Here is a 14,560-nt window from a genome sequence, read left to right on the forward strand (position 1 = left end):
AATGCGGATATCCTGTAAAAAAACAAACTATCGTTAGGATTTCGTTCGCCGTTTTTGCCAAAGTTTATTTTCGAATCGGTTTGTAAACAAAGCAATCCGCAGTTTAAACACTTTTCCATTAAAAGTGTTTATTGCTGAATAATATGCAACGTCAAAAATGCCGCGCCAAAAACGGCCAACTGTGACGAGTTTTGAGCGTTTACCTAAATTTCCGAAATTGTTTACGTGTGGACTGGCCTTCAACTTTATGGGAAATTTGACTTGTAAAACCTCCAAACAATAGTTTTTGAGTCAAGAAACTGCAGCTACCTGATGAGTCTCAAGGTTGCCTCCACAATAACCAACCAAATATCGTTTTCAAAGCCTCGTCGAGTAAATAAGATCAAAGCGAGATGTAAACCCTGTGACCTGACAAGCCTCCAACATCCACAATCTGGCTTCGAAATTGCCTCTCGATCAAAAATCAAACTAATCGAAAAGTTGGACGAAGAAAAAGACAATTAAATTTCGTGTTTGTTCCGCTCGAATCGGTTATTTGAATCCCACGGCTCTTTCTATTGCAAACAATGCAAGTAATAATAATTTTTAATTAACAATCGAGCGATGTGAACCGGGAAGCGTGGGCCGGGTTCATTGCAAATGTAATTTTGTCGTGTGTGTTTTGACAGTAATTTTGCAAAGCGAGGCAATTCCGGTGTTGTACACCAAACGCTTAAGGTTGAACTATACTCAGAACGTCCAAAGAGGAGCTGCACAATTTGAAATTGGATTTTTAAGAAAAGTAATAAACAAAATGTTTTTTTTAGAATTGTATGTTGTTCCTAAATTCAGTCACTACCTCACAGGTCAATTTGTATCTCATTTTAAGTATTTGTAACCGAGTTTTAACGGGTTAAAAAGTCGATTTAATTTGTTGTTCTATTAAAAAAATTGTAAGTTCAAATTACTTGAAAAAATATGGTGATTTTCTGTTGACCTTAGCAACAATATACATAAATTTGAAAAAAATTGTGTCATTTAAAAATTAAATGAAAAAAACCTCAATTTTTAGCCATTTTATTTTTTCATTAAAAAATGGTACTATGGTTTTTAATAATTTTTTGTATGGGTCTTGTATATGACTTACTTGCAATACTTTTTTCGTGCCATTTGAACTCAAGGTTTTTCCATAAAAGCATTAAGATTATTATGCTGCTTACCCTGATATAACTTGGTTACAAATATTTAAATCGAGATAAGAACTGATCTGTGAGGTAATAAGTGAACATAAGAACAAAATCCAATTGTAAAAAAACGATTTTGTGTATTATTTTTCTTAAAAATTGAGTTTCAAATTAGTGCATTCGCACGGCCGCCTGGACGGTGAGCCCAGTATAGTTCAACCTGGAATAAGGAGGAAGGGAAAGTTAGGGCAAAAGTGACCCTTGATAGGTTTCAGGAAACCAAAATAGTAATCGAAAGTATTATTTGCTTGTTTCGTTTTCAGTCGATATCGGGTCCTGACAGAGCATTAAGTTTGGCAAGTTTCGAGCTCAAAAATGTCTTCAGTGACAGCTCGAAGCGGACCAATTAAATGAATTTTATTAATCGAAGTAGCGTCCTCGTTCTTTTTTTCGACGTCTGCTCAACCGACGCCTTTGCAACTAATTTAATTTGCCTGAAGCCAGGTTCAGCAATAAGCCGCTAATTTAATAACACTCACCTCAGTGAAACTTGCTAAAGCAGCATTCTAACCAAAACACAATCGAATAGATAAGTTTTGGTAACACCGCGGAATATTAAAACGTTTCAGGTAGGACTTTGCAGACCTTCGCTTGCAAATTCAGTGCTTTGTGTCGCCTGACTTTAATTACTGCAAGCTGCAAGTGCTCGTTAATGCCACATTTTTACAGTGGAGCTTGAACTTGCAATTGTTGACTTCTTGGCGTTTCACTCCCCGGGAAACGTAATTAAAGGGGAAGCACAGGTTTATTAACCGAGTTTAGGGCTTTACTTTGGTAATTGTGGCATTTATTTGGGAAAAGTCGGTCAAAATATTTGCGTTTGAGGAACATTTTTAATCGGAGATTGCAGCGATTGTGATTAGCCTTTTTGCAACTAGTCACGTTGCGAGTTTGTGTGTCTACCCTAGATTTTGTGAAACTAAACAGAACCTGGGAATTAACGATGTGTACTCGCATTATGCTCTAGGAACTCCGTATTTTTGCTCTGTTATTAAAAGGGAAAAATCAGACAATGCGTTTTATGCAAATTCTCATGCATTGAAATCGATTATAACAAAACAGTTGATGGATGAGCAAAACGCTTGATTATGACGTTAACATGACTTGATGTGAAAGCAACTGATCGAGTTTAAGTCCCATCTCTAATTACTGACATTGAGGCAATTAACTATTTTTCAATGTGGGGACCACGCACACATCAACTATGCAAATTGTGGACCAATTATCTTATTTATTAAACTGAAATTTCATAACATTCCGAATCGGTAAGTTGTTGGCTTCTGAATGCCTGAGTGTGGGCGAAATGGGAGAAACGCGCTCATTGAATCACGATGAATTAAAAAACTCCACAAATCTTGTAATCCCCCCAACCTGCAACAATAAAACATCACACGCGGCGGGATAAGTCGTTATCGCTCCTATTAAATTTTTGATTTGTTTGAATGTCCGTTATTGATTTCGATTTGGCACAGCAGAGCTTTCGTGACTTCATTCTCCCGCAGACAGATAAAATGCCGTTCACGTGCATTGCATGTACAACAATTTAAAAATTTTGAATAATTCGGCGAGTTCCTCACCCGAAATAGATTATTGAACATGCGATTGAATATTTTAGCCTGATTTTTGTGCCGAGCTCGTCAATAAAAGATTGCTTAGACATACAGTCGCCCAAAAAAAACATAAATATCGGGGTCGGCACCGCTGTTTTCACGATAAAACAATTCATTAGAGAAAGTTAGCCCTAGACCGAAATTGATTCGATAAGACTACAACATCTGTAACGCTGCAAGATCAGATCAGCTCATGGCGTCGTCTATAAATTTTTACGGTTCGCTGTAAAATCAACGGCACACATTTACGGTTTAAAGGGATTCCGTATCGGAGCGAAGCAATCTTATTGCGAAACCATTACAATTACTACTGGAAATGGAAATGCAAGGCGCCCAGACCGAATTTGCGATTTTTATGCGTTACGCAAACGCGGGTTTTGGCAAGATATTAAATCCATTTCCGTCTTCTTAATTACATCAGCCTTATCCTCAGTGTCATAAAAATTGCAACACCAAGAAGGAATTAGAATTTTTAGACGAAACTTGGCACAAATGGTCGACTAGTTTAGATTAAAGAGTAATAAATGATTAAAATTTAAACGATTTTATTCAAGTGATAAAGGAGTTTTTAACATGTTTTAAGTTCTTTTACCAGCAAGTGTTACTTTGTCAATTTTTTGCTTTTTTGACTATCTTTTTATGTGTTTTCTTAATTCGTTTAGGTTTAAGTGGGTCATTTGGACTGTTTTCTGTTGGATTTACTTGGTATGGGAAGGACGGGCAAAAACGCATCTTTAAGCCTGACACCAAATTTTTTCGAAACACAAAATAATGTGGTCAATCTATACAATGTACGGATATATATAAAACTAAGGATATGAAACGACGTACAAATAAAACGTCCCCGTCCTCGATAGTTCCGTTAACGTCGCCAGAGGCGCAGTTGTTCCATTACCGTCTAAGTTTTCAGAGCAATGAATTTATAAAAATAGTTGTAATTAAATAACGGTCAGTACAAGGCGAATAAAAAAATACAGGCATATAGAGCATTAAATTCTCAATAATAGGAGATAAAAATAATGCAAAATCGTATCTTAAACTATATTTAAAAAAATGTCAAACGTTCACCAATTTGACCCTATCCCATATTTTTCAAAACGCTGCGAATACGGTTACAGATAGAAGAAAAATGTTAGATGGAAGTTGTATAGAATTAAATTTCCTTTAAAAAAGTCCGCGAGACCATATCCCTATCTTTAATCATTTAGGCCCCGAATTCATTCAAAGACTCAACCGACGGATTTTTTTCATTTTGCCGGTGGTCAAGTATTGGAAAGTGATTTTATACCTAAACTGTTAAAGATGGAAATATGGTGTCGTGGACTTTTTTGTAGAAAATTTAATTCTCTACAAGCTCGTTCATTACACTTTTTTGTATCTTCAACCTTATTTGCTGCGTTTGCAAAAATAGCAGGTGGAACGCAAATTGATAATTCTAAACGATAATTTTTTGAGCACCGTCGCCTTTTTATCAAAACGCTGCGAATACGACTGGAGATATAAAAAAGTAAAAGGAAGGATGTTGTAGAGAATTAAATTTTCTACAAAAAAGTCTAGGACACCATATTTCTATCTTAAACGGTTTAGGTATAAATTTATTTTCCAATGCTTAACCACCGGCAAATTGAAGGAAATTCGTCGCTTGAGCGTCTTCGAGCGTCTTTAGGGCCTAAACCGTTAAAGATAAAGATATGGTCTCGCTGACTTTTTTAAAGGTAATTTAATTCTCTACAACTTTTTTCTGAACATTTTTCTTGTATCTTTAACCGTATTCGCAGCGTTTTGAAAAATACGCAACGAAGTGCAAATTTTAAATAATTTTTTCCTCATGTTTCTTATGAAAATTTTAGTCGTCAGCTTTTTTTAATTTGTTGAGAAAGCGAAGCTCAACATTTCTACATTTTTTTCAAGTAATTAGTGAATTGGTTGAATTTAAATTAATTTAAAACGATTTGGCACCGAGACGATATAACGTTCGAAGCGCCCTCATTTTACTGTGCCGTACTATTTCTTTAGGGTACAGAAAATCGTACGATTTTGTATCTCGTTTCGTCTCCTAAGTTATAGTGCTTCGTAATAAGTTTATATTTTTACCTGAAGATGACCACTTTGTGGTTGCAACACGTTGTCTTTCTAAATAAAAGTTTGTCAGGTTTAGGCTGTGTTTTTGCTCATCTCTTCCATACCTAGAAAATCCAAGAAGAAGCAGTCAAAATGACCTAATTCGATGGTAAACAGTTAGAACGACGACGTCGTTCAAACTCAACCATTGGTCAGAATTTTTTCTTGTACTTGAATTATTGCCATAATCTAAAGATGACCATTTTGGATTTGATTTGTTTTTTTTTAAGTCTGTTTCCTCTTCGTTGTCCTGAGCCTTTCCTAATCAATAACTAATAACACCGCATAATGGTACTTGGATTATTATTCAAACAACTAACAATTTCTTTGAATGAAAAAAACCCTATTCGTAAACCAAAAATCGTACTTTAAAATTTATTTAATTGTTGGTAATTTCTTTTCTGCTGAACTTTTGCGCTTTCTAACTCTTAAAACTAAACGAATTTAAAAACAAAACACTACAAAAATTGACAAAAAAGCAAAAAATTGGAAGAACAAATTTTCTTCGTTCCTATTTCTTCTTGCAATTTTTATAATACTAAGTATAATTCCACATTTTAATATGACATCGCGATTAGTGAAAAAAAACGATCTAATAGGGAGTAGCTCAAATCGCTTTTTTTGGCCGTTGAACCAAAAAATACTAATTAATTCTAAATGAGTTCTAAAATACTAATGTTTTCTAAAATTTTCATTTGAAGACGGATTTTGATTTTGTTTCCAAAATCTATTGATTCAATGTACTGATTGTGCAATAGAACTGATTATGTAGTGGATTTTGAAAGCAGGGTTTTATTTTTAGAAGCACTCTTTCATCGGTGGAAGTTGTGTTTGAAATAGTGCATGGCGGAAGCAAAAATCCGAATGCAATGCTATTATGTGTAGTTTGAGCACTCTCCAAGTTTGAGGAGCGATAAAATTCAGTATTTTGTGTATGAAATAGTACACCTTGCAGTTGTGTATCGGTCATGTGTGGGCTGTAACGATCAGGGATTTCATCTCTTTTATATCCTCAAGCAGCGATCACTTGGTGGTTGAATAAAATTTATTGCTCCTATCGATGTCACAGCCAGATCCCAAGGGTTCCATTCGCTATATAGCCAACAAACAAACCACTCAGTCGTCGAACTCTACGTGTTGATTAAATGCAAATGTTAAAAACTGAAGGAGGAAAAAGTTTGTGTTTGGCAGGAGTAAATTTGCTGGTTCGGCGATCGCCGGGTTTATTTCGAGCCGGTTTGCAGTTTTAATCCGATTATGTAATTATCTCCGCATTTCGGGTTGCAACAGCGACCACACGGCTAACCTCAGCACATGTGACCTGCCACTAATCCATACAGCGTTTCCGAACAAAAACTCAAACAATTACATTGGATTTAGCCCCGAAATTTAATTTCCTCCCGATCGAAAGTCGATTCAATCGTGTAGTTTTACAAAATCCAACCGTAAATCATAGTCCGGGCTCCGGAGTGATCGCTCGCCACCAGGTGGCGTCCGCTTTGAGTAAACTCTGTGCTCCGGATCGGTTACACACCGTATGGGATAGGTGACAGCACTGGCAACTTTATAAGAAATTAAGCGATCACTGAAGACGTTCATTATTTCATAGTATCGATCCCAATTTATTTTTTTCCGTTCGTGCCACGACATTAAGTCGTTTGATGATTGATCTGCACGTGGGATGAAAATTCCCTCATGTTTATATACGTGTGTATATCGATTCTCAGCGGAACGCAAGCGCAAGGGTGCTATCCTTTACCCATAAATTGTTACATTTATCTTTGCCAGATGCTGACAGGTCGAGGCAGGAGCAACGCAACCGATCAACACAATTTACATTTTTCTCTAACTTTGCCCAAAAACTAAAAAAACGACAAATAGAAGTAAAAATTCACTGTAAGAAAATTTAATGATTGTATTAAATTATTTTTTAAATAATTCTCGCCCCAATTTAAGTTTAATGAAAGCCCTAAACACCTCTCCGCCGTATTCCTTTGTGGTTCCAAAACAGTTTTATTTGTATTTCGCCTAAGTCGAATGCTTTCGAAACGTCCCTCGAGCTTTCCGCCCACGTCTAATGAAATAGTCCGATTTGTGCACAAATACCCCAAAAACTGGTCTAGATTACCTCGGGTTAGTTCGCTTAAACATAATTTATTAATTTATCACCATCTGCATGTGTGTCGGTCCCGAAATAGCTAAGGGCTTCGTCATAATTATCAAAGCCAGCTCGGCTATTAATAGCCTTTTCCGATGAGTTTTATTTTTAAAATCGTAATTCTAGGGCGAAATATAAATACGAGGACGCAAACTGTTTTGATTGCTTTTAACTACGGACCTAGGGCCACATTGGATTAATTAACGAGCAAATGTACTCCTACTCCAACATTCGTTTTTTTATTATTTCCTAAAGGAAACTAATGGTCGAGCTGGCATGAGGGCTGCTTTTAAGACGAAATAACGGAGCAAAAAACGCACCACTAATCGACAACTGTTACCCGATTTTATGAGAAAAGTGATTAACAATTACACCAGCCATTTTAATTGATTCTCCCGTCGCACCAAACAATTACCGTCTGTTATTTCAAGCATCTAATTAGCGCGGAAAAAATTTATCGATTCTTCATTAATGTCAACAACGAGTTGTTAGAACGGGGAAAAAATCTCATTTCATCTCTTCGAAAGATTTGTAATGTTCGGTAAACATGTTCGTAACTCATTTTATTATTGTGTTGATAAAGGACGATGTCTGGCTCTTCGCCTATGCAAATGTGTTCCCAAAGAGATGGGAATCTCAAACGTCGCCTTTGAAAGGCGCTTTGTTGGTGTGAGGCATGGGATTCTGGGGGTAATGTCGGATAGAATTGCCACAAGACTCCGGTCTATTCGTGAGGGTTCCATGGGCTGAAAAAATGACCCACATAGAAAACAATCTCCACCTCTTTCTTTCAATTCGTTGTGAAGATGCAAAGCACCGACGGGATCAAGTTAATCCCGTGTTTTGTTCATAAATAAACCGAACTAAAGGCTTATTCGCTTCAGTAGGGATAATGTCAGGAGGTGTCTGCAATTCTGAAATTTATCCGCATTTCGCGTGACCGTTGCTCGTTGGCGTGCTCCGGGACTCCGGGAATGATACACGTGGTTGCAGGTTGTGCCATCGTGTGCTAGTCTCGGCACGGATTTATTGAAATTCCGATATCCTCGAAATTATGAATTTTTGATGGGGAATGTTCGTCGTTCTCGATAAGGAGACACGATTGATCCCGGAAAAATTATGCTTCGGAAAACGCTTCGTATTATTTATGCGGCAATTTGCGTCTTTAATCGGCGAGAAAATGACTAATGAGACCGGTTCTCGGCCAGATGCTATCAAATCTCACGCATTATTATTGCATTGCTAAATAACTTAGCGAGGGTGGTGGTGCCAATGTGGGCTTTTTCACTTTATTATTTACAGGGTATTATCATAAGTAAGTGATCATGAATTATTTAGCGACGATGTTACATTTTGCAGAGAAGAATATTACGATTTTTCTTGAAACAAAATTCTAAGAAACTACTCTCAGTCTATTACAAATAAAGTGCTTGTGCGGTCTCCCCGACGTGCATTAAAAATTTACATTGTAGATGACAAAACTCACAAAAAGTTGCGAGGTTGTGTCATTTATTTTTATATAAAAAAGTTTTGATTAACTCTTAGAACTCCAATCTGACTTACACTGTCTTTTAACAGCAACAGCACATCGCCCAACTTTTATACAATTAGCCAAATCTTACTTCACTGGTCTAGCTCTTAAGTTATTTTGCAAAAAACAGACGCCAATTGGGGCGAAAGTGACCTTATTTTTGCTTTTTTCGTGTTTTCTTTCTCATTGATGGTTTGTTATCGTCATTACCAAGGTCTATACTAATGAATTATTTTGTACAAAAAGGGATGTATTTTTGGATGTCATTAAATTTTTTTCTGTGATTTTGACATTTAAAAATTAAATTGCTGCTTTATGAGGCTTCTGACTATTAAAAAACGCAGAACCATTTCATCTCTTTTAAATCAGCAAGTGTAAATAAATTGCATGGCTCCTGGCGACCCCTTTTGGTACTATCAGTATAAGGATTTTTTCTGACCTTTTTAGCGCGTTTCTAATTCAAAACATGCCAAAAAAACAGCAAATTGCGCGGAAAATGCTTGTTATTTCTGCTTTATGGGGCTTCTGACTCGTAAAAATCGCAGAAACGCTTTATTACATTCCATCACTTTACTCTTTCAAATCAGCAAATGTAAATAAATTGCATGGCTCCTGGCGACCCCTTTTGATACTATCAGTATAAGGATTTTTTTGTGACCTTTTTAGCGCGTTTCTCATTCAAAACATGCCAAAAAAACAGCAAATTGGGCGGAAAATGATGGTTATTTTGCTTTTCAAGCCTCTTAGCTCTTATTTTTCGCACGGTTTCGCAAACTAAAGATTCACAAATTTTTATTATTTGTTCTCCGGCTCCAAATTTCTCACTGTTTCGAGTTCAAGTAACTTAGACGGCTATCAGTTTTTTAAAAACAATTGTTACCAAAAACCAAAAAAACTAATCCAAATGAAACTTACTTTTTGGCCTTTTCTTTATGTTTAAAGTTTTAGTTTAATTATTGACGTTACAGTTGTAAGTTTAGTTTAATTTAACCTTAAATAGTTAATTAATTTTTTTTTTGATTTAAGCAATATAAATTTTTTTTTTTATGTGATGCGGTAATTATACCGCCCAGTATATTTTTGTGATTTTGAACTTTCGAAATTGAATTCCTGCTTTATATGGCTTCTGACTCTTAAAAAACGCAAAAACGCCTTATTAGATTTCATCACTTAGCGCTTTCATATCAGCAAGTGTAAATAAATTGCGTGGCTCCTGGCGACCCTTTTTGATACTATCAGGAAAATGATTTTTTTGACCGTTTAGCGCGTTTCTGATTCAAACCATGTCAAAAAAACACCAAATTGGGCGGAAAATGATGGTTATTTTGCTTTTCAAGCCTCTTAGCTCTTGTTTTTCGCACGGTTTCGCAAACTAAAGATTCACAAATTTTTGTTGTTTGTTCTCCAGCTCCAATTTTCTCACTGTTTTGAGTTCAAGTAACTTAGACGGCTATCAGTTTTTTAAAAACAACTGTTGTTGCCAAAAAAGCCAAAAAAACTAATCCAAATGAAATTCACTTTTTGGCTTTTCTTTATGTTCAAAGTTCTAGTTTAATTAATGACGTTACAGTTGTAAGTTTAGTTGAATTTAACCCTAAGTAGTTAATTAATTATTTTTTTTAATTTAAGCAATAAAAAATAAACTTTCTTATGTGATGCGGTAACTATACCGCTCAGTATATTTTTATGATTTTGAACTTTATAAATTGAATTTCTGCTTTATAGGGCCTCTGACTCTTAAAAAAACGCAGAAACGCCTTATTAGATTTCATCACTTAGCTCTTTCATATCAGCAAGTGTAAATAAATTGCGTGGCTCCTGGCGACCCTTTTTGATACTATCAGCATAAGTATTTTTTCTGACTGTTTAACGTGTTTCTGATTCAAAACATGTGAAAAAACACCAAATTGGGCAGAAATTAATGGTTATTTTTCGCACGGTTTTGCAAACTAAAGATTGACAAATTTTCATTGCTTTTTTCTCAGCTCCAAGTTTGGCACCGTTTTAGTGAATTTTATTTTTTTGAGCTAACGCACTGCTGGAATACGCTGATAACCAGGTGTGCTCCTATTTTTGTTTTCAACTAGTTGTACTAGTTATGTTATGGGGGCCGGGCCACTTTCCATACACCCATTATTTTTCATTAGGACTACAAAAAAGGGTCGTAGGATAATACATGCTTTTATAGTTTGCCACAATTAAATTAATTCGACTCTCAGATGTGGTGTTTCATTTAAATCTGATTATGAATACATCCAGTATTTGTTGTGGTAGTAAAGAAATCAAATGTGTGTTTACAGTTAACCCATCTGGACTGTGTCAAGTGCCGCGATAAACATGTGGATGTCTGCACTTCACTATCGTTTCCAGACTTCACGTCTATATATTTAAATTAAAGTGTGATTGATTTTTCGTTGTCAAAGCGAAAACAATGACTCCTTCATTCATGCTTGGTCTTATCGATCAATTGATCGGCTTTTATGCAATCTAAACTGCCCCCACGTTCCGAAGAAAGCACGTATGGGAGGTATTAGCCTAGTGGGGGAGTGGGATTGATAATGACCTTGAACCGCTGAATGCATTGGCCGCGACGCCGTTGTCCGCGACTCCTTTGTTTACTATAGTATAGTTGTGTGTGTGAGTGCAAGGAACAGTTTAAATCTTCTCCGGCGAATGCAAAAGCGGACGTCGGTTGTATTTCTAGCGGCGACTCACACAAATGAAACACGAACGGAGGGGCGACAGCCGGCCAGGGCCGCATTTAATTATTTCTTACGTTTTCGGTATTCCGACTGCGGAACCGACTTGTCTAGATGAAAAGTTTACAACAAAAAGAACGGCGCGATTTACGATCAACAAACTTCCACGTGCGCTTTATCGCAACTCGAAAAGCACAAAGAGATACGAAAGTTCAGAAAAGTAACGAGCGTTTTTACACTATTACACAAAATGGCATTCAAAACTCAAGTCAACAATTTTCTTATCGAAGCACCAAAAAAAATAAAATATAATAAAATAAAAAATTCAAAAAACTAAGATTTGTTGTGCATATGTTACGGCTAACGTGTAAATTTGGCTAGTTTATTAACTAGCTGGTTAGTTTGTAAATTGGCCAAGCCTTTAGCTATTTTAACAGAAAACGCACAGTCAACTGAAATATCGGCTAGTTTGTAAACTAGCCAATGTCTTTGACATAAAAGATATAAAATAAAAATTCATATTCGCATTTTAATGCTTGTAAGTCCATGTTGTCAGAAGGTTGGTATTGTAGCGACGTTTTCTTTGTACACCATAAAATTTTACAACGGATATGGTGTTTAAGATAAGCAACTCTCACAATAAGATGTTTTGATAAGGGTGACCCGAAAATATACCGATCGTTTCGTCTGAAAAACTAAGTCTGTCTGCAGTAAATCACACAATATAAGTTTGCCTGAGTGATTAACTTGAAGGGTCCTTGAGGTTTGGGGTAATCATAATAAAAATTTAATGGTGTGCAAAGAAAACGTAGCTACAATAAGTTACTTGGTTTATAAACAAGGTAAAACATCCATTGTTTCGGTTAATTTATAAACGACTGCAACTTTGTAAACTATACTTAGTAAAAATACTTTGCTTTACAAAAAGCAATAACTATTGAAAAGATTGGTGGAAGACATTAACTTTAGAGTTTGCAATTTGTGCAAAGGTTAGTGCAAAAGATGCAAAAAATTTTGGTAGAACAGGGCCCTGGTAATCAAAATTTAAAAGATCTGATAACCTCAGTTTATTTAAGTTAGCCAGCGAGTTGGTTAGTTTGTCAACTAACTAAAGAATTGGATATTTTGTGTTACGTAAAGTATGATTATTTAGTCAGAGAATGCTACAGAAAATTTATAAACTATACAGTTGTTTTATCATTCAAGCAAATTAACCAAGATTCTTGGCTAGTTTGTAAACTTGTTTGTAAAAGTTTAGCTGAAACTGCGTTTTATATTAAAATAGCCCAACAGTTTGCCTAGTTTACAAACGAGCCAAGTTTACACATAGATTGAATAATTAGTTCTTATTTTGATTAAGCCAGGGCATTATTTGTGCCTAAATGGATCACAAACACTTTTTTGTAATAGTTATTTAAAGTTACATTTTATAAAAGAGCTATAAATGCTGAAAATGCCACATAAACACTTTTACTTCTAATGGCATAATCTACTAAAATATATCGTTTTTGATATTCAGAAACGTTTTTCTGTTTAGATTCAGTTCACAAATCTTGTAAAAATATCTCAAAGCTGAGCTTTTGTCTTTGGCGGCTTGCTTTTTGTAAAGCCTTATCAGCTTTGGAATAATAGTTGAGTTGGTTGTAAATATTGAATGGGGTCGTGAAAGTCGTTATTCCCGTCCTGGATGCAGCGTCAGGCGGGCAAGCATGTGGTGTGGTGGGTCGTGTCGTCGGCACAGCCGGCAGAAGGGCACAGCTGCAGTCGTATTCGAATTTCCAGCCGGCGAGGGTGCTTAACTTGCTCACTTGTTGTGTTTTTCGTTAGAGTCGCGTAATTTTGGCTGTGAACATGCTTTTCGAGAACCCACCTAGTGCCCAAATATTCCCTGCGTACAGTGTGCCACCCCCGATCCTGCCGCTAGCGCCGCCTCCCGTTAGGTGAGTCGAATTTTTGCCGCACGCATGTTTAACGTGTACATAAGAAAATCTGTGTATTTTGGTGTAACATCCCTAATTTAGAAGCGAGTCTTTGTTTGCTGTTTGTCTGAGAGAAAATAACGTCCAAACAATGAGTGTTGTTCCCCCTGGGAGGGAGCAACGATTTCGGCCGTTTGTGCAGACTGTACTAGCCTGAAAAGCAGCATCTTGTATTGCAATTCACGCTGAAACCAAACTACGACTCTTCTACCTGCTTGGTTTGGGTTTATACACACGATGAGTCCTCCTTTGTGCTAAAATAATCCCGTAGACCCTTTACACGGTTTTATTATCTTTCTTTCCCGCTACGAATATGTAAATATTGATTTATCGAAAGGTGTCTGGTTTGTTTTGGTATTTCGAAGGTGCACACTAACTTTCCTCCATTGCTATCAGCGTGTGTTAATGACTCGTTTATCTAATTGACCCGTAATTAGGTGTGCAACACAACACCACCTCAAATGGATCGAAATTTCTCACATTTGTGCAAATTTTCATTCATGTAGACGTAGTTTGATTCATTAGATTGTTTACTGCGACTCGTGTATCTTTAGTAACACAATAGTTAAACAGTTATTCTGATATTTAATATACCGTAGATAACAAATTTTTGTAGTCATGATTGCAATTCCCTTGAGATTTTGTTTCCAAACGTTGAACAGTTCCAGGTACGAGGAACAATAAAATTTACAACTCGAGTTAATTAATTTTCCAAGAAACCATTTGCTCTCTCTAGGAAACTACGACTAAGAACGGGATGATCCACAAACGGATACCCAGAAATCTTTTTATTTATTTATTTAATTTTTGGTTGTACAGTCAATAAAATATAAAAATTGGGATTTTGGATTTTGTTCAGTGGCATAAATACTTACCCTTTATTGAATCATGCAAAAATTCGTTTTTTTCCGGATTAAATTATACCATTTTTAATTGCCAAAATTGTTTGTATTGTCAAAAGATAGTTTCAGCTCACGCAGAGATTTCAATTAACGATTCGTCAGTTGATGGAAATTTGACCGAAGAATATAAAGCCTGTATTATTCAGACAATAGCTCTTTGATAGATGTAATGATTCAGCGTTTTTTCCCTGTTTCAAACCAGAAAACGACATGCTAAAACCACGTAATGTGACTCCACTAATAACAAAATTATCGTCCAACAAAATACAGACAATTAGGTGAACACTTAGAGACGAGGAACGCAATAAGGCGAGTACCTCCATAAATAAATACGTTA

At 36.1% G+C, this 14,560-nt stretch overlaps 1 protein-coding gene across 6 annotated transcripts in view; it reads left to right on the forward strand.

The window, feature by feature from the left end:
- The window catches only part of msi (musashi), a 54,722-nt gene that overhangs the window by 30,365 nt on the left and 9,797 nt on the right, over nt 1-14,560 (forward strand). Inside the window, exon 1 of one of the 6 annotated variants that reach the window (XM_008202415.3) lies at nt 12,997-13,282. The exons of the other annotated variants lie outside the window; for them this stretch is intronic. Within the exon in view, the coding sequence (XP_008200637.1) occupies nt 13,194-13,282 (89 nt within the window). The 5' untranslated portion in view covers nt 12,997-13,193. Of the gene's footprint in view, nt 1-12,996; nt 13,283-14,560 lie in introns of those variants that run through there. 6 annotated transcript variants of the gene reach the window in all.

The sequence above is a fragment of the Tribolium castaneum genome, chromosome 4 (genome assembly GCF_031307605.1).
Source record: "Tribolium castaneum strain GA2 chromosome 4, icTriCast1.1, whole genome shotgun sequence".
In the NCBI taxonomy this organism is placed as follows: Eukaryota; Metazoa; Arthropoda; class Insecta; order Coleoptera; family Tenebrionidae; genus Tribolium; species Tribolium castaneum.